Source organism: Mirounga angustirostris, unplaced genomic scaffold (assembly GCF_029215605.1).
Source record: "Mirounga angustirostris isolate CCGP_5_RB_7025 unplaced genomic scaffold, mMirAng1.0.hap1 SCAF_6, whole genome shotgun sequence".
NCBI lineage: Eukaryota > Metazoa > Chordata > Mammalia > Carnivora > Phocidae > Mirounga > Mirounga angustirostris.
Genome location: NW_026991714.1, coordinates 26929027 through 26948138, shown reverse-complemented (window position 1 = coordinate 26948138; position 19112 = coordinate 26929027). Strand labels below are relative to the sequence as shown.

Sequence of the window (19112 nt, the reverse complement as noted above, 5' to 3'; positions counted from 1 at the left end):
AGCCTTACAACACTGCCGTCAAATAGGTAAGACTTGGATGCTACTAGGCAGGAGAAAAGGCATTGGTGTAGAGGAAGGGCAGAACTTGTTTGGGGAAGGTGAGATTACTGTTGAAGTAAATAGAAGATGTAGTCCACAGTTCCGAAGAGCCTAGAGAAACCTGTTTAACAAAGACGGCAAAGCGGTAACATGGTGACAAAGCGTCCGGGTGAGTGGTTCTGACAGTGGGGATTGGAAAATGTGGGAGCCGCGAGGGAGAGGTGGTATCAGCAAAGGAAGGCTTCTTGGAGGAGGTGGCCGGTGACCTAAGTCTTGAAGGACTGGCGGAGAGGAGAGGTCCAGGCGTTCCCAGCGTGGAGCGAACTGGGCGCAGCTCTCCCCGGCCGAGCGGCTTCGGCCCCTCCCCGGTTCCCCTTTTTCTCCCCGCGCCACCTCGGCCCGCAAGCCCCGCTTGGGTTCCCAGCACTGACGTCAGCGGGCGATGACCTCAGCGCCGACAAGGCGGCGGGGGCGGGGGCGGGGGCTAGCGGCCTGGCCCGGCAGGGGAAGCGCGCGGGGCGGGGCGGGCATATGGCCACGCCCCCATCCGCTGGCGGTGGCCAATGGGTGACGCCGCGGGCTCCCCCTCCTGTCGGAACAGTATGAAAGGCGCGTCCCGGGTAAAGTCCGGGCAGAGCCCGAGCCGCGGCCGAGCGAACGGAGGAGCCCTGCAAGCCAGCACGTCCCACCGGAGCCCTCTCACTGCTCCCCGCCGCTGCCACCGCCGCCCGAGCCGCGCAAGACATGAGCCAGGCCCGCTGGACCGGGAAGAGAACAGACATGCTCCCGGAGATCGCCGCCGCCGTGGGCTTCCTCTCCAGCCTCTTGAGGACCCGGGGCTGCGTGAGCGAGCAGAGACTAAAGGTTTTCAGCGGGGCTCTCCAGGAGGCACTAACCGGTGAGCACCGCCGAGGATCCTGGCTTCCGTCGAGCCCCGCCGCTGGGGCTGGGCCCCCCTTCCTGCCTGGGCCGTCTTTCGTCTCCTCTTAGGGCAGGGCTCCCCTCGCGAGCAGCTCCGGGACTCGGTTTCCCTCCAGCCCGCATCCCCCCATTCCCCTGGGTCGTGTCTCCCGTGCGCGGCCCCGCGCTCGGGTCTCTGTCCGTGACGGTTCTGGTCGGGCGCGAGCCTCCACACTGTCGCGGACGCAGACCCTTGTCCTGGAGTGCGTGCCCAGGCGCCGGCTTCTGTCCGGAGAGAGGAGGCACCTGCGGGCCCGAGTGCGAGCTCATTCCCCTTACTGAGACTCCCGGGGGCGCTGGGCGCGAGGCAGCCCGGCCAGCCAACGGGTCGTCATGGGGGAAGAAGGCGCAGTTGAGCCTTCTCAACAACTTGGATCCTTGGCCGTGGTTCTTCTGGCGGCGCGGGGCTGTGCTGTGCCCGGGCCCGTTGTTGACTCGTTCGGAGTTGGGATCCCGGCCCCCTTTGTGTGCTTTGGCCCCCCCCTTAGCCATCTGCCACCCATTATGGTACTGAGAAAGCCTTGTGGGTGGGTAGTACCTGCGCTCTGCTGGCCTGTGTGCTGGGGGCGGGGGCGGCGTGAAACGGGAGGTTGACAAGAGATAAGCCGCGGCTGCCAGGGGAGAGACCTACCTCCCAGCTGTTTCTAGGCGGTCGGCCGCCGGTCTCAAGCAGCGATAGCCATCTCCAAGCGTGCCCACACAGATCCTGCCTTCTGAGGAGCAACATACGTTTCATCAAAAAGAACCCGGTTTTGACTCCTCTCGCCACTGCAGAAGGTCCCTCTGGCTTTTGAAGGAGGCAGAGGGAGCCTCTGGGGCCCAGGGTGGGAGACACAATGACTTGCTGTGGGTCTGACAGTGATGGCAGCCTTGCTCGCCTTGCAGCTTCAGCTCACAGGTCTCCAGAGGCCCCGCCTGGACACGTCCTCCCCAGTCTCACCCATCCTTCTTAAACAGTATGCCGGAAGCAATACACCAGCTACTTGGGATTGCCCCAGAGCTATGCGACTCCCTCCCCATACACACTCACATCCTTGTCCTAGGAGTGAGGGGGGAATCTCATAAAGTGTTCTCTGCTTCAGTGACAGGAGGGTTTCAGGAGGGTCCTGCAACTTCTGAGAAACCACATGGCTTACTTAAAATCTCTGGGTTCCTCCCTCTACTCCTATCCCTTCATCCCCATCCCCCCTTGTGGTGGCCTTCACATCCCAGCTGCTCTAACCAGGGCATCTCCCTCGTGTTCCGTCCCCACAGAGCACTACAAACACCATTGGTTTCCTGAAAAGCCGTCCAAGGGCTCTGGCTACCGCTGCATCCGCATCAACCACAAGATGGACCCCATCATCAGCAAGGTGGCCAGCCAGATCGGACTCGGCCAGCCCCAGCTGCACCAGCTGCTGCCCAGCGAGCTGACCCTGTGGGTGGACCCCTACGAAGTATCCTACCGCATCGGGGAGGATGGCTCCATCTGCGTCCTGTACGAGGAGGCCCCGGTGGCTGCCTCCTATGGGCTCCTCACCTGCAAGAACCAAATGATGCTGGGCCGGAGCAGCCCCTCGAAGAGCTACGTGATGGCGGTCTCCAGTTAGATCCCCGGCCACCCCCACCAGGCACTCTACTGTACTCATTCTGCCGTGACAACAGGCCACTGCATACCTCAACCTGGGGAACTGTATTTTAAATGAAGAGCTATTTATATATATATTATTTTTTTTTTAAGAAAAGGGGAGAAAAAAAACCAAAAGAATTTTTTTAAAGAAAAATCCTTAAAGGGAGCTGCTTGGAAGTGGCCTCCCCAGGTGCCTTTGGAGAGAGCTGTGGTGCGCTTGAGTCTGGGAGCCAGTGCCCGCCTCACGGGAGTGGGGAGGAGAGAGGGGGCGGGCCTGGCAGGGGTGAGGTGGGGAAAGCTTGGCTGGCCCCCCAGGAAGATGTGAGAGGGAGCAAGCAAGGTCAGCAACTGTGAATGAGAGCGGTCAGGATCTGCCGTGCGGCGGGGAGAAGAGAGGCCGAGTTCAGACCTCTCGCTCTCCAGAGCAGGGCACCCGCATCCCTGGCCCCTCTCCTCCTCAGGGGCATTCAAGCCTGGACTTCAGTGATGCTATGTTGCCTAATCTTCTACTTTTCCGGTGAGATCCAGGGCAGAGAGTGAAAAAGGCCTCTCCCAATTGCTTCTGTCCTAAGTGGCTTTTCTTGAAATCATGACTTATTTCTGATTCTGTGCTCAGGGGCCTGTAGGTGTTGCTTCCCAGGCAGGAAACAAAAGCTTTTTGTTTTGGGGGGGGTCGGGGGAGTAAGGCAGGAGTTAGAGGTTATTGGGGTTGGGATGGAAGGGTACTCTGCACAAAACCTTTGCTTTGCTTTGTGCTGCTCTTTGTGTGAGTATGTGTGGTGAATAACTTGGGTGATGTGCAACGGAATTTTGGGACCCAAAGAGTATCCACTTGGGGATATTTGTTTTTGGCCAAAACCCTTCTTTTTGGAACCACATGAAGTCCTGATGCTGCTGCCATTATCCCTTCGAGAGTTGGCCCAAAAGCTACGGGGAACTCCAGGTTCTTGAGTACTGCCTTCTTTTTCAAAGCACAACACTCCTCCCTGACTCTCCCACACTTGTCCCCTTCGGGTTGGGTCATAGAGCCACCCAGTTTTCCAGAACAAGAGCTCTCACTCACTGTGCAATATGGCCTCCTGGGTCCCAGGAGAGTCTGAAGAAGGAGCCCTGGCTCTCAGAACCTCCTGGTGCCCTGGAGGGCTTAGGGAACTCTCCCTCCGTCCTCGGGACTCTGGCTGGCTGGTCAGCCTTGCAGGTATTCCTTGGCTGAATGGGAGAATGCCCCAAGTTCTGCAGGACTACTTGGTATTCTTGTAGGGCTGACACTAAAAGCCACAATCCTGGGCATTGTTTTTGTTTTTGTTTTTGTTTTTGTTTTTGTTTTTGTTTTTCCTCCCTGGTGCTCAGAGCACCTGTGGGGAACTTGCTGTCTCAGTACAATCCAAGTTTGTAGACTTGTGCAATATTTACTGTTCTGGGTTGGAGCCCATGGAAATCCATACTGGGAAGAAATCCCCTTCCTTCGGTTTTTCAGTGACATTAGTGAGGGTTCCCTCAGAAGGCCTTGAGTTTCCCAACCCCGAATCACTTTAGAAGGACATAGCTAGAGCATCTGGTCGACTTGGCTCCCCTTCTGTCCAGCGTAGTAAGAAACCTTTCTCTCCCCCACCCTCCCCCCAGGGTCCCTGCTCCACTGCCAGTCCCCTTCCCTGGATTCCTGAACTACTCCGTTCTGACACAAAGGTGCTATTTACCACTCTCCCCACCTACCGATTCCTGCCAGTTCTGCCTCCTTTTCAACTCTAGACTCTGAGCTGCCTTCCCAGACCCTGCTTCCAGCCTTTCTTGCTTTAAAGGTAACTTCAGGCCCACAGACCCAAGAGCTCCTTTTCTGGCCTGTGGGTGGAAACAAAGCTGTGAATCCCCACAGATTGTGGTGTTGCATCTTGTCTGCAAACAGGTCCCTGCCTTTTTAGAAGCAGCCTCATGGTCTCGTGCTTGATCTTCTCTTGTTTTTCTGATGTTCACTTTAAAAACAGCAAAACACCCAGAGCTGGACTGTTGAGCAGGTCTGTTTCTCCTATTAAGTAAAAATAATAGTCCTATGTTTGTAAGCTATTCTGACAGAAAAGACAAAGGTTACTAATTGTATAATAGTGTTTTTATATGGAAGAATGTACAGCTTTATGGACAAATGTATGCTTTTTTTTTTGTTGTTACTTTAATAAAAATGTAGCAGATGAAGCCGTGTGGTATAGAGAAGGGCACATTCCCACATCAGCCTTTCCCTTGGATCCAAATCCTTTCTTGGTGTCTCGGTATCTCTTTGGTGATATTCCGAAGACCTATATAGCATGTGCTGGTACAAAAGAAAAATCTAGTTGTGTGACTCCTTTCTTCATCCTTTAATGAATGTTATCACTTCCCTGTGACAATGCTGGACAGGACAGGGTTCTAGACTGAGCACTCCTGAGTCTGGCCAGGTCTCATGCATCTGTTCTTACTAGACCTCGGCTGTGCTCATTTGCTCATTCAGCACGTGTGTACTGTCTGTTCGCATGAGGCACTGATAATTATTACACATGATTATAAGACTCATAGCCCAAGTCTCAGACTGAGGTGGTGAGGCGAGGACACTGAACCCCTTCCCAGGTTGGGACAGAATTGTGGGAAAGTTCCAGGTCCAGGCTCTCCGTTATCTCCTGGGACTGCCATTTGGTACCTCCACTCCTATTAGACAAGAGTGGTTGGGCCTCCGGATCTGGGCACCGGAGACCAAGACTACCAGTGAGCTAAAGAGCATCTACTTGTGACAGCAAAGGTTTGAGAGCCAAAGCTCTGTTACCAATGTATTACTCCCTCTGGCTGTATGGATCACATATATGCAAGGAAATGAGAATAGTCTTCATCATCCCGGACTCTTGTGCTCTGTCCATGAGCCTTTAACAAGGCTTCTGCACCCCAACCCCACTTAACAAGCTCAGCAGTTCCCACGGAGGTCACAAGGACATCATGGACCTGGGCTAGTTTTTTTCCCCCGGCCAGAGGTGGGCTGTATTTAAATTTTGAACACATTGATTCATGAACAGAACCACCCCCCATCAAAACACACTTCATTTCACACCTCCATGACCCTCCTCAACAAACCTGCGGTTGGCCTAGGTGTCCCAGGTGGCAGGGAGACCAGAGAGGCTGTGATGGTACAATGGGAGGGTAGAAGAGGCAGGAGATGGGGCCGGGGGGAGCCAGCTCATCTGTCTCACAAATAGACTTGGTTATAAGGACCCACTTGTGTCAAGAGGTTATTTGAAGGAATGGTCCCATTTTTGTCTGTAGCTTCTAACAAATGTCCTAGGCACTCATTTGTAAGGACCCACCTTTGGGGATGTAAGGATGGGGTTAAGGTTGCATTTTTGCCCCTCCCGGTGTGTTATTCTTGTCAGCACCTATCTTCTTGTTTCCTAACAGGCTCCACTCATGAAGGAGATTTCATTATGTTCCTACTGTCTGGCAGAAAGCCCGAAAGGGAGGGTTATCTGGAGGTCAAGGGGACATCAGCACCCACCTCTGTCTCTAAGCCAGGGTGACTGCAAAATGGCAGATTGATTTGGGGATTGTTCTCAGCTCCTGGTAGCCTGATAGTCCTTCAATTGACACGGGAGTGTTCTGTGACCGAGCAGGGTGTCATTTACTTTAGGTCTGACCCATTTCAGCAGCGGCGGCGAGTACCCCTTGGCCAGCTGGGGTACGGGGGCTGTGGACCCAAACAGTTTGAGGATTTGCAGCTGGTGGCTTTCATGTGTTCAGGGACTGGGTGTTGGTTGGTCCATTCTGCTCCCAGCCTCCCCACTTGGAACACCGTGCCAGCCTAGGAGACCTGCGCTCGGTCAGCTGTTTGTGGATGATAACGCACTGTCCAGAGAGTGTAGACGTGGCCTGGGAGCTGCCGATTAAGAGCCCATCCCAGCTTCTGATAAGGACGTTTGGGTGGGGGAGGCCTTGATGCTTCAACAAGCAAGCCCAGGGGGAAGAAACCTTCCCCTGTGAGTCTGACATCAGCCTTCTCACAGCCTTACGTAAGCCAGGACAGTGAGGACTCCTGGCTTCCAGGCCCATACTGGCACCAAGGCCCAGCAAAGCATGATGCAGTGGAAGGAGTTCTGGGCTGGGAGGGAGGATATATGGGTTGTAGTCCAGGTTCTTCCTAACTAGCTGTGTGAGTTTGGACAAGCCCCTCAATTTTCCTGTCTCAGAAATTAGGGAGTTAGATTAAATGACCTCTGTTCCTTTCTTTGGCTTTTGATTCTAAATCATCTCCATTATCCTGGCAATCACGGAGGGCAAATTAGCACAATTATTATCATTATTTTCAATTAGATGAACCAGAAGGTCATTTGGGTTGGGAAGTGGAGAAATAGTCTTCCCCTTGCTTGAATCTGACTCCGGCCTATGATAAGGTTTCAATTTCCACAGACAGTGAGGCCGTGCTGCGGAGGTTAGCGGCTCAGGCTCTGGGGTTAGGCCATCTGGGGGTCTGATCTCGCCTCTACCACCTACCTTCTGGCTCTGCCACCTGGAGCAAGTTACTTCAACCACGCCCCCATTTCCCCATTTGTAAAATGGGACTAAGGATAGAACCCATCTCAAAATGTTGAGGACGATTTAAATGAGATCTAAACCACTTAGAATAGCCCTTGGCATATTTAAATACTCTACAAAGGAGAATTGGAGTTTTAAGTAGAAGTTAATCTGAAATGGTCGTGAGATGAATAAGGACACTCTGACATTCTGGTAACTGGGAGGAAACCATTATTTAAGGAGTATTTCTACTAGAGCCTCCGGGATAGCGGCAGTTAACAACATCTGAGCAGCCTGTGTCCTCCCCCATTGAAAGATGATTTTCAATCCTTTGCTTAAAATTCTTCACAGCCCGGACGCCTGGGTGGCTCAGTCATTAAGCGTCTGCCTTCAGCTCAGGTCATGATCCCAGGGTCCTGGGATCGAGTCCCACATCGGGCTCCTTGCTCAGTGAGGATCCTGCTTCTCCCTCTCCCCTCTGCTGCTCCCCCTGCTTGTGCTCTCTCTCTCTCTCTCTCTCTGACAAATAAATAAAAATCTTAAAAAAAAAAAAAAATCTTCACAGCCCTAGGGCGTCTGGCTGGTTCAATCGGTAAAGCATGTGACTCTTGATCTCAGAGTTGTGAGTTGAAGTCCCACAATGGGCGTGGAGCCCACTTAAAATAAAAACAAAACTAACAAACAGAAAGTCTTCACAGTCCAAGAGCCCTTCCTGATGTCAGGTAGCCTGGAGGAGGTACTCCATAAGTCTCCACAGAATGAATGAATGCACTCATGTCTGATCTTTGCCATTCTTGCTGAAATGTACCATGTCCTCCTTGCCAGACATTCGACCTCACTGGCTGGAGGGGAGCTCTGACCTCTTGGCTCCGTCAGCTGCTTGTGGATTAATACCAAACTGGGCTATGTGCTCATTCACACACAGAGTGGGTGGGGAAACGGATTTTCCAACAACAACTTTGCTTATCTCCATCCTGCCCACGGGTGGAATCAACCCACGCGTTCCTTCCAGGAAGAGAGAGAAATGGGGAAGCTGAGAAGGGCAAGCCTCGTGAGTTCTGGAGAGTTCTGGTTTTCCCTCTGCACCACTTCTTTGCAGAGCTGGCATGAAAAACATTTGAACTCGGTTTAAGAGGCTATCAGGGCCCTGGATAATGATCTTACACAAACAAGCACACTGAGATGTGTTGCCTGTCCTTTTCCCTGCTTTGAGAGGGGCCCGGCTTCTCTGGGCACCCACAGCTCCAAGTCATTTTGCTCCCAGTTGAAGTGGCTCTACCACTCTCCACCCCTGTTCCCATAAACAAGGACAGGCCTTTACTCAACCCTTGTCCAGCAAACCTGTTGGGCTGCCCAGAGCACATCAGATAAGAGGAGGTTATAGCTGGGCAGGTTGGAGCAAGGGCAACTTTCTTTACCAGCACCAGCAGGGAGGGGCCATTTAAAGTTAGGTGGGCACCAGAGGAGCGAAGGGAGGGCCAGGCGGGCAGTGAAGGAGGACGGCCAGACAGAGGCTGCAGGGAACTCGGAGAGCGAGCTCAGGCTTTGTCTAAAAAGGACCCTGCTCTTTAGCTGTAGTCTGCTGTCCTCCTGGGAGACCAGTGATACCAGATATTGTGTTTTTTCAAGAGAAACCTGAAATCTAGACTTTTATTTCACATCTCCCTAAGTTCTAACGATGGCAACTATTTTTTTTTTTTTTTTTTTTTTTAGGGGTAAACTGCTTTTAAGTACTTATTTGCGTAGGCTTCCCGTTTGTGACTTGTGATGCGCCTTGGACCACCTGGGAGTGGGGATGTAGGGCTTTCTGACCCCATCCCCCAAACTAGGATGAGACGGTGCTTTGAGGACATTGACGGCACTCTGTCACCATGGCCGTGATCTCTTGAAGGAACATTCTAGCATGTTCTTGATAGGACCGAGGGCACACATGGGGCCTCTGCTTCCCCTCCAAGGATTAGATCAGAAGCAGCTCAGCTCACCCTCAACTGGTGACCATTAACTCATGCCTGGGACTGTAGCCTCTGAGTCTTGGCTCAAGGAATGTTCTGCCTCCTCCTACCTACCCACTTTTGTCTGGTTAACTCTTGTCTCTCAAGCTTCAGATCTTCTCTTCCAGCTTTTCAGTGACATTGTCCCTTCCCATGCTGCCCAGTTTTTCCCTCGGTCCTAGTCCTTATAACCCTGAATTTACAGCTAGAATGCAGGCCAGAGACCTTACCTGAGCAGTGTCTGGCACTTAGTAGGTGTTAGTGAATATTGGTTGAACAGATGAATGTTAAAGTCACCAAGAGGAGAGGCTAATAGATGAAAGGAATTTAGATAAGGGGTGGAAGAAAAGAATCAAGTCCCTTCAGGGTCTGCCAGTGAGGGGTCCCTGCTCAGGATAGCTAACCCGTGATTGCACCTTCTTAAGAAAACAATCCTTGGAATCTTGCAGGCTCTTAGGTCTCTAAGCACCTGCTATTGAAATGTAAATGTTACTTAGTGAGGGGTGGACACACTTTAAATCATAATGTAGGGGAACCTCAGTTATCAATTAACTCCCTAAAGTGGGTTTACCCAGAAGGTAATCACCTGGACAGAAGGCTGGGCTACGACATGTTTGGAAGGAATTCTGACCACAGTAGCAGGAGAGGGAGAACACACTCCAGAGATACTGAATACCACTCCTGTCCACAGAAATCCTTCCCAGTGTCTACTTTGGAGACCAGCTGCCAGGTGGTAGAAATACCTCCAAGCATAAGAGTTGGGGAGTAAGGGCCCCAGCTTCAGGTCTGACAAAAACTAGTACTAGATTAGTCTTTGACATCTTAGACTGGTCTCTTCCTCCTTCTGAGCCTCTGTTTTCTCATCTGTAAAATGAGTCACTCGTGCTAAATCACCTCTCACCATCCCATTTCCATTTCCAGACAAAACAGGAAAATCTTGATTCTTCTGTGCCATATAAGCCCTGGTCCTTCCGTGTCACACTTGAAATAATACAACAGCCTTCCACCTGCCTGCCTATGGGGCCTGGCCAGCAGCCTGGGGCCACCGCAAACTTCATTTTCCTTGTGCCATTCCCTTTCTGCTGCTGTCCTTTGCTGTTCTGAGTGTCCAAGATGGGGATACAAGGCACCCTGTGAAATGGCCTCACCACGCCAAGACCCCCCACCTTCTCAATTCTCTCCTGCTCACTTTCCTTGCAGCCATGACCACATCTGCAAGTCTCTCTACCCTGCCAGTTATCGTGGCCGCAACCCACTTGTCTAAGTACTCGAGGACAGGAGCTGCTACTGGGTGCTGAACACCCACTGTTACGAGGCGCCCTGCGGGGTGCCTTCCACAGAGCCTCTCTCCCGTAATCTCCACAAGCACCCTGGGAGATACTGTCACCTCAGGATCACAGATGAAGGAAGCAAAGCACCAGTAAGGAGAGGGGGCGGTGGTGGAAACAGATTCAGAATCTGGATGTGTCTGTCTCCAGGGTCCATGCTTTTTTTCCCTTCACCGGCCGCCTCTCCAGGATGCCTTCCCTGAATAATTCCAGGAGACCCCTTGTGCTCTTGAAAAACATTCTCACCTCGAGGCTTTTCAACATTGATACCTATGGTTTAAAACTGCTTACACTTTCATAATAGATTCCTTATTCCAGGGCCTCTTAATGATGTATACACATCGTTTATTACTGTTTACATTTGTATAACAAAGACAGTCAGCACATCTCCATGTATCCCTTTGGGTTGATGTCTGGAGGCTTTGACCTCATGTGCCTCTCTGACTGTTACCACACGTACCCCCCTGGGAAAGGCTGTCGCCTTCCATGTCTCCTCACACCCCCGTGTGCGGCCCACGGCTGTTGAATGAAAATCTGTGGTTGAGTAAACTGTGTCCTACCCTCTGGTGGCCGTGGGGCATGTGCTTTCCCCTCACGGCCCCCTTCCACTCTTCCCACTCCAGACGCAGAAAGGAAGGTGCCTGCTCTGGAAATTTCCCAAGAGGGGGTGAGGGAGCCCTGTGGGCTGGCGCCCCTGTGGACACACACGGTTCCCAGCACATGGTCTCCATGCCAGCAAACGTGTTCTTGGGTGGATGCTGATGCTAGGGCTTCCCTGACTCTCCTCAGTTCAGTCCGTCCCACCCAGAACCACAACCACTTGAAATCATGAGTAATGAGTAGGCAGAGATGGATGCAGATCTAGATAAATTTGGAAATAAATGGAGACTTTTCTTTGGAAAGACTTTCGCATGACATGGGCTGCTACCTCGGTTAAGGGATTCTATCGTCAAGCCTGGACCACGGTTTTAAAAGCTTACATGGTCCGAAGAGGATCAGGCTCTGTTTGAGAGGAAGGAGACCACGAGAGGGAGGAGAAGAGCAGAGGCAAAACCCTCTGAGCTGTCTTTTCGTTTATAGGTGTTCTTGTCCTGGTTCTAGGAATCCTGGCGCTGGAGGGGATGAGCCCTTTACAGGGAGGGGGAGGGGGCGGCTGTGAGGGTGCATTTGAGCAACTCAGGGGCTCATTCTCAGCAGCTGGTGGGGGCCAGGAGAAGTGCAGCTGAGCACCCGAGCACTCCCCACCCCCAGCTCCTCGCTGGCCCAATTCCTCCTGCAAACTCTTTCTTCTTTCGGAGGCGGTCCCCCTGCCAGCTGAGGGGCCCTCTCGTCCAGGTGTTTCCTGCAAGCTCTCTATTTGGGGCGGAGTGGCTGAGGGCGGGGGAGGAGTCTGTTCGGGCCTCCTGGGAGCCAAGGGCAGCCCGTGTGGGGGAGGCCGGGCGCCTGTATCTGGGGAGAACCGACCACAAGCAGCAGCTGCCCCCCAACACCTGCCTTCCTGGAGCCTGTAAGCAGGGACGGGCCCAAGAAGGCTTCCTCAGCAGAGCAGGGCAAGGGCTTCTGTTGGGTCAGACCAAAGGGGGTCATTTCCCAAGTAAAATGTCCAGAAGCTCCCCACCCTAATTCCCCTTTCCCCAGAGGAGGGGGTCAAGGCCTAGAGTGTGGGTCACCCCAGGAACCTCAGGCCAAAGGACTCTAATCCCTACGGGACAAGCCCGGGTGGTGCTGGGTCACCCTCCGCTGTCCACCTGCCACAAAGTGGATGGCATTGCTTCTCGAGGCGAAAGCCAAGAGTGGCCAGGTAGAGCCTCCGTGTCCTTACCTCAGACCTGAAATAACTGCACGCCCCATCTTCACCAAGCCCCCTCCCCGCCAGCCCCAGCCAGTTGGTGCAAAGCCACCTGCTGTTTTGGGTTTCTTGCTGGCCACTCTTCCCAGGAACGTAGGCAGTATCTGTAGTTCAGGTTTTTCAATTTCAGTCAAAATGATCCACTCATCTGGATGATTATTTCATTTACGTCTCCGTCAGGCTGTTGGCTCCTGGGGAGCCAGGCTGTTTGGATGCTACATTTTTATCTCCAGTGCTTGCACGGGGCCTGGCCCATCATGGGCCCGCAACAAACTGTAAATGAATGAAGGGGTGTTACCTTTTTAATCCTTTTCTGCCTTTATGTTTGTGGTGGGCCAACAGAATAGCACAATAATAAATAGCACTGGTGAACATTCACCAGTGTGCATAATCTCGTTAAATCCTCAGAACACTAGGCATTGATATTATTACCATTCGACTAGAGAAGAGGAGACCGAGGCTCTGGAAGGTGAAGCAGGTGATCTACAGGAGCACCACCAGTGAGCGGCTGAGCTGAGCTCCAATCCAGGATGGGCTGAATAAACAGAGAGAAATAACAAGAGAAATGAAGACACAACTGGACCCATTGCTTCTTCTAATTCTTCCTGCCCTCCCTTAGCGCTCCGGTCTGCTGGATTCCAGGAACTTTTACACCAGGCCGCAGTTCACGTTGCAGATAGTCAAAAAAGATAGGAAGTCTGGGATCTCAATCTTACACATCTTTTAAGTTCAAGCTCGGGTTGTCTCTCCTCCGTGAAATCCTTGCCATTTGTCCTGAAGTGATTTTATAGAAAACCTTCTGAACTCTCAAAGGAAGGAGCTGCTGCCCCCTCCCTCACTCAGGCGGATGGTGTTTTGTGTACATAGATCTTCCACGGATTTCTTTTTTGTTTATGTATCATATTTCCAATTGAATATAAGGCCCTAGAGATCACCTCTGGATAGCATCTGGATCTAATACAGTACCTGGGTCTGAATCTGACAACAAGAGGGCTGGGGGACCAGGTCGTCTGGTCTAGGCACTCCCGTGACCAACCCCTCCTGTGCCCTTTGTGTCTTTCCAATTGGAGGACATCTCAGTCCAGTAGGGAAGGAGCAGCCAGATGGATTGCTTCACCCTCAGCTGCTGATTTCCCAGCCCCAGTGCAAAACACAGGAACTCCTTGTGTTCATTGTGACCCACTTCCTTTCTTCCCTGGGCCTGTCAGGGTGGAGGCTTAGGTCCCAATGGCTTCTCTTGTTTCCCAAGAGGAAAATAACCTCCCTGTCATCATCACTGCTTGACCAAGAGACTTTTCCCATGTCACCTCCCAGGTGGGGAAAACAAAAAATGGAACACTGAGGGCGTCGTGGGATGAGATTCGAAGACACTCACAAGGGCGGAACAGGACGTACATACACTTGTTAAAATTATAGTGTTATTGGAAAATGAGGGATTGGAGTGGATCAATGGCCTTGGAGTCCAGGGTCTGTATCTGGAGTCTAGCCCAGGGCCAGCTGCACATGACAACTTGTAAGACCTTTTCTCTGGGTTGAGTTTCAGCTTTCCGTCTGCCCTTTAATGCCCTGAGATGGGTCCTTGGGAGAAGCATGGCAGGAAGGGGGAGGGGGAGGTAGAGATGAGGAAATGGGGTTTTTGTCCTCAGGGCATTGCCAGTCCAAAGGAGGTGATGGGATGGTTACATAGGAGAGGACAGGACAGACTGAGGCAGGGATTAAATGGAAATGACACAGAGTGATACATTACCCAGAAGTTCGTGCTTAGATGGTTGTTAGACAAATGGAAATGGTCAGAGATGAGTTAGGTTAGCTTGAGCGAGGGTTGGGAAAGAGAAATGTTTTGAGAAATGCCTTTACTATCTTCTGCCAGAGAGAAGAAACCCAAACCAGCTGAGCACAGTCACCTTGGCCAACACAAACAACAGGAGATCAGGTGGATGGATGGAAGGGCAGAGTCATGAAGCCACGGAACAGGAGAGCGAAGAGCTCTGTCCCCTGTGTCCCTGGGCAGGCACTCTGCTCCCCAACCCCCCCCCCCCCCCGCCCCATCTCCCAACCCAGCCCCCCAGCACCACCAGACCAGACTTTCTGCAGAAAATGCAGGGGGTGGGGTGCAGTTTAGCCTAGAGGCAGGCCTGTGGCCTCAGAATCATAATTTTGCATCTGCTATACTTTTATTGTTTTAAGACCCAAGGAATGGTTCCCCTTCATTCTGAATTTTTTGAAATCTCTTAGCCCCTTAACCTAGACTGCCCACTAAGCCTCCTTAATCGGGCTGATGTTGGAAGGCAGAGTGAGAAGGGAGACAAAATTCGGAGATTCAAGAGACTGGCAGGTGGATGGAGTAAGCAGGGGGAGCCTCCATCCTTATGGTACAAAAAAAAGATCTTTGAATCGCCCTAGACCTTTCTGCTTTCAACTGCCTCACAAAGGAATAGGTAAGAAGTACTTTGAAAATGTTGAAAGTGCCATGCCTACCCCACCTCCCGGGTGGTATGGGTGCGGGGAAATTAAGAGTAAAGCCTTATATTCGCACAGCCTCTCCTGTTTATAGAACATTCGATTGCACATCCGCTTATTTTCCACAGTGCTGGGAGGCAGAAGCAACAGGTGATTTTACCCTCAACCGACAGAGAGGAAACTGGGATTCCAACAGCCGGGATGACCTGCCCGAATTACACAACAACCAGATGGTGAGCTGAGTGCAGCCGGGTCCTCTGATTCCTGGTCCACTCCTCTCCACGAGCTTCTGACGTTTGAGGGCATGTGCGGATTATTTTGATGGGATCCCGTTCCAGAACAAGTCAAACTCGATTATTTAATGACGGAGGACCCAGATCCCACTGTTCTCCACCTGTCCCCAAGGCCTTGGATTTTCCACTGAACTCCATTTATGAAGAGGCGAAACAATGCCCAGTCAAGGGATTCTGTGTCACCAAAGCCTCAGAGCGCAAAGCCCCGAGCTATTGCTGCTCCACATTGAGGTCTCCTTTCCCGGGGCCCCTGGCTCTGCACAGAGCTGGCCAGAAGCCGAGGAGGAGCATGGGGGAAGAGCCTCCCCAAAGGAGGACAGATGGGCAGGCTGGCCCCAGCGCCAGGGCTTTGAACAACCTTTTTGTTTTCCAGCCAAACATCCCGCGTCAGTACCCACCCCCACCGCCCACTCCCTGGCAGCCTCCCACCCCCAGCCCCGCCAACGTGTGTCTTTGGGCGGCCCTGAGGAGCTGATGGGCTCTGGAGAGATGGGGGCTGTTCTTTATGACTGGGAGCCGATGAAAGAAGGCTGGCAACTGTTGCCATCTGTCTGGTGGGACGTCACCAGGGAGGTTCTCGCCCATTCACTCCTTCACGCACCGCTGGGCTCAGGCCTTTTGTTTGGTTGGCTGGCTTTGGGGGGGCTTCTGTGGGGCAGTGAAGGGAGGCAGCGGGTGAGAGAAGCAGCTTCTTTGTGTCTGGACCAAACTTTCAGTGACTCACTAAGATAATTTGCATGAGGACGCTGTCCAAGCTCCAGACCGCTCAAGTGATTGACAACCTCCAGCCCTCTCCCCATTTCACACCCCTCCACCTCCCCCTTCTGCCTATAGCTCCCGGGGGTTGGAGGGAGTGGCCCCAGTTCCTCCGCAGGGATGGGAGCCAGAAAAGCCACTCTGGTCCTCTCTCTTCACCCTCTGCCCCATCCCTTTCCCAGTTCTATGTGGGTCTGGTGTCTTCCTCTCTCCCCGCCCCCATCAAGCCCTTAGAGTTCCTCGCTTTTTGTTTGGTTTCTGCGGCCTGGCAGGCAGAAGGGCCAGAGCAGGAGAAAAGGCCCATTAGCAGCCCGGCAGCTGAGTAGGAAAAGAAAGGAGCTGAATAGAGCCAGTGGGGTTGGCAGCCCTCCAACCCAGCTCCTGGTCTTTGAATAACACCCCAGGCCAGGGACTGGGATCAGAGTGGGGGAGGCTTTGGAGCATTTAATTATTTAAAAGTCTCAATAACAGGAGTTCAGTCCCTGGGGAAGGGGGAGCCTAGGCAGATGGTGTGCCCAAGGAGCTGGGAAGCGGGTGCAGGGTGAGCCAAGATGGGGGTGGGGAGGTAGGGAGTGCTGAGCCAGAGGTCAGAGCTCAGGCCCCAAGAGGAGGGCCGGTGGGAAGTGAGTCAGAGATTGCTCTCCAGACCCCAGCAGTGCCCTGCAAGTAGCCTTTCCCTATACCAGGTGGGAGCAGGGGCTCAGCCTCTCCTTCCTAAAGTCTTCCCCCCACCCCCACTCTCCAACCTCAGAGTTCACGGTCTGCCCTAAGTGAGGTCCATTTTGGAAACATACACAAAGCTGTGAAGTGTGGGGATCGCCCCTTCACCTCTCTTCTGGCACTTAGGGATGGTTCAGATTGATTCAACGGTGGTGATCAGGACTGGGCAGATGGGTGGTAAAATTTTCTTTCTTTCTTTCTTTCTTTCTTTCTTTCTTTCTTTCTTTCTTTCTTTCTTTCTTTCTTTCTCTTTCCTTCCTTCCTTCCTTCTTTTTCTTTCTTTCTTTCTTTCTTTCTTTCTTTCTTTCTTTCTTTCTTTCTCTTTCCTTCCTTCCTTCCTTCCTTCCTTCTCTTTCTTTCTTTCTTTCTTTCTTTCTTTCTTTCTTTCTTTCTTTCTTTCTTTCTTCTTTCTCCTTCCTTCCTTCCTTCTTTCTTTCTTTCTTTCTTTCTTTCTTTCTTTCTTTCTTCTTTCTTTCTCCTTCCTTCCTTCCTTCCTTCCTTCCTTCCTTCTTTCTTCTTTCTTTCTTTCTTTCTTTCTTTCTTTCTTTCTTTCTTTCTTTCTTTCTCCTTCCTTCCTTCCTTCTCTTTCTTTCTTTCTTCTTCCTTCCTTCCTTCCTTTCTTTCTTTCTTCTTTCTTTCTTTCTTTCTCCTTCCTTCCTTCCTTTTTTCTTTCCTTCTTTCTTTCTTTCTTCTTCCTTCCTTCCTTTCTTCTTTTTCTTTCTTTTTTCTTCCTTCCTTCCTTCCTTCCTTCCTTCTTTCTTTCTTTCTTTCTTCTTTCTTCTTCCTTCCTTCCTTCTCTTTCTTTCTTTCTTTCTTCTTCCTTTCTTTCTTTCTTCTTCCTTTCTCTCTTTCTTTCTTTCTTTCTTTCTCTTTCTTCTTTGAGGTAAAACTCATATACCATAAAATTCACCATTTTATCTGGTTTCATCTTATGTGGTGAGACCATCAGTGAGTCTGCGGAGGTACTGACAAGGCAGATAACTGGAGTTCCTGCTCTTGGGGGCGCACCCTGCTTCAAAAGGCAACCCATCCCAGCCTTTTTCTCTGACGACACTGCAGTAAGGGCTACAGCATGGCGAGCAAGGTCAGACGGGGCCCTTAGGTGGAAACATACGACCTAGGCTCTGCCATCTACTGGTTCTGTGACCACAGGCAAGGTACTTCTCAGTGCCTCAGTTTCCTCACCTTTAAAACAAGCATCAGATATACTGCCCATTCTGTGTTGCTGAGGGAATTAATATATGAGAAGAGCTAGAAGAGTGCCTGGCTCTTAGTAAGCACAGTTTTATTAAATATTATTATTACCCTTCCTAGCCCAGGAGGCCTTTATATAGGCTACACAATGGAAACTGAGAGAAACGGGGAATTTGGGAACTGAGTAGGAGGCCAAAGGAGAATTTGGCGAGGGGAACAATTTGCTTCCACCCTTTCTCCCATTGTAACGAGCTATCGTTGGAAATGAGGTCTTCACTCTTCCTAAAATCATAGTGCTGCTCGGTAACCCCCTTTCCCACCTGCACCCCTCTTCCACCTTCACCTGGCTGAGCCAACAGCTCCAGATCCTCAGGCTCTGAGACCCTCTGGTCCAGGCTCTTGCTGTGGGGCAGTCTGGGCATTATGGTTAGCCCCATGGTACGCGCGCAATAACCAATACAAAGGGTTGGGGCGCTTGAGATTTGATTCCTCTGCTTCCCGGGGCTTTGTCACTCTCCTTAGCCCCTCCCAGACTGCAAGGTCACCGGCATGGGGCGGTCACTGGGTCACTGTGGGGCACACGCTGCAAGACAGCATCTTTGTTAGCGCATCTTCATGGCTTAGTCTGGCCCTCCCCGTGTCAGGTGGGGTGTGTTTTCTGCACCTTCCAGCGGAGGCAGTTCTCTCGTCCTCATCCTCTCGGGCGGGCGGGGGTGCAGTGGCGATGCCTTTCAGCCCGGGACAGCGGAGGATCCCACCCGGGACGGCCTGGAACCGGACCTGCCCAGCGAGGGTGGAGCCGGGGGAGGAGGGAGAGAGGGCAGGCTGCGGGCGTGAGGGCAAGCAGGTGTCTGGCCCCCTTCCCCCCGGATGTGGGCCGAGGGAGGAGCCCTGGGCCACCCACCCACGTCCCTCAATCCTCCACCGAGCAGCTGCCTGGGACCTTGAAACTTGACCAAACGCGCTCGCTCCTGCTCCCCTCGCTCCGCTACGCCACCGGCGCCGCAGCGGCCTCTCGCTCTGGGAAGCCCCACCTTGGCAACAAGCTGCTGATTGGCTGGCGGGGGCGCAGAGCGGGCCAATCAAAGGCTTCCCTGACGCTCGAGGTTCGGCCGAGAAGTTTCCAAAACGGGGAGTAGGGACGGGGGCACTGGGTGGTTGCCGAGCTCAGTTGTTCCGCAGGTTGGCTGCGCAGAATGAGGCCTTTCAGCAAGAGGCGGCAAGGCACTGGGCGGCCCGGCGCGGTCGCTGCGGTGCCCGGAGGCCCTCCCGCCCGCCACCTGCTGCCCGAGTGCCTCGGGTCCCTAAAGCTACCGTCCTGTCCCTATTTCCCCGACACCCACGCAGCCATTCTTGAGCAAGTCTAGAGATTCTGGGTTTCTGAACCTCTAC

General features: G+C 52.5%; 1 protein-coding gene across 1 annotated transcript; it reads left to right on the top strand.

Annotated features, from left to right (window-relative positions):
* Window positions 1-605: 605 nt before the first annotated feature.
* Window positions 606-4795, top strand: BTG2 (BTG anti-proliferation factor 2). The gene is made up of 2 exons (XM_045876995.3): window positions 606-937; window positions 2254-4795. The coding sequence occupies exons 1-2, from the start codon at window positions 784-786 to the stop codon at window positions 2586-2588; spliced, it is 489 nt and encodes a 162-aa protein (XP_045732951.1). The 5' UTR covers window positions 606-783; the 3' UTR covers window positions 2589-4795.
* Window positions 4796-19112: the final 14317 nt, after the last annotated feature.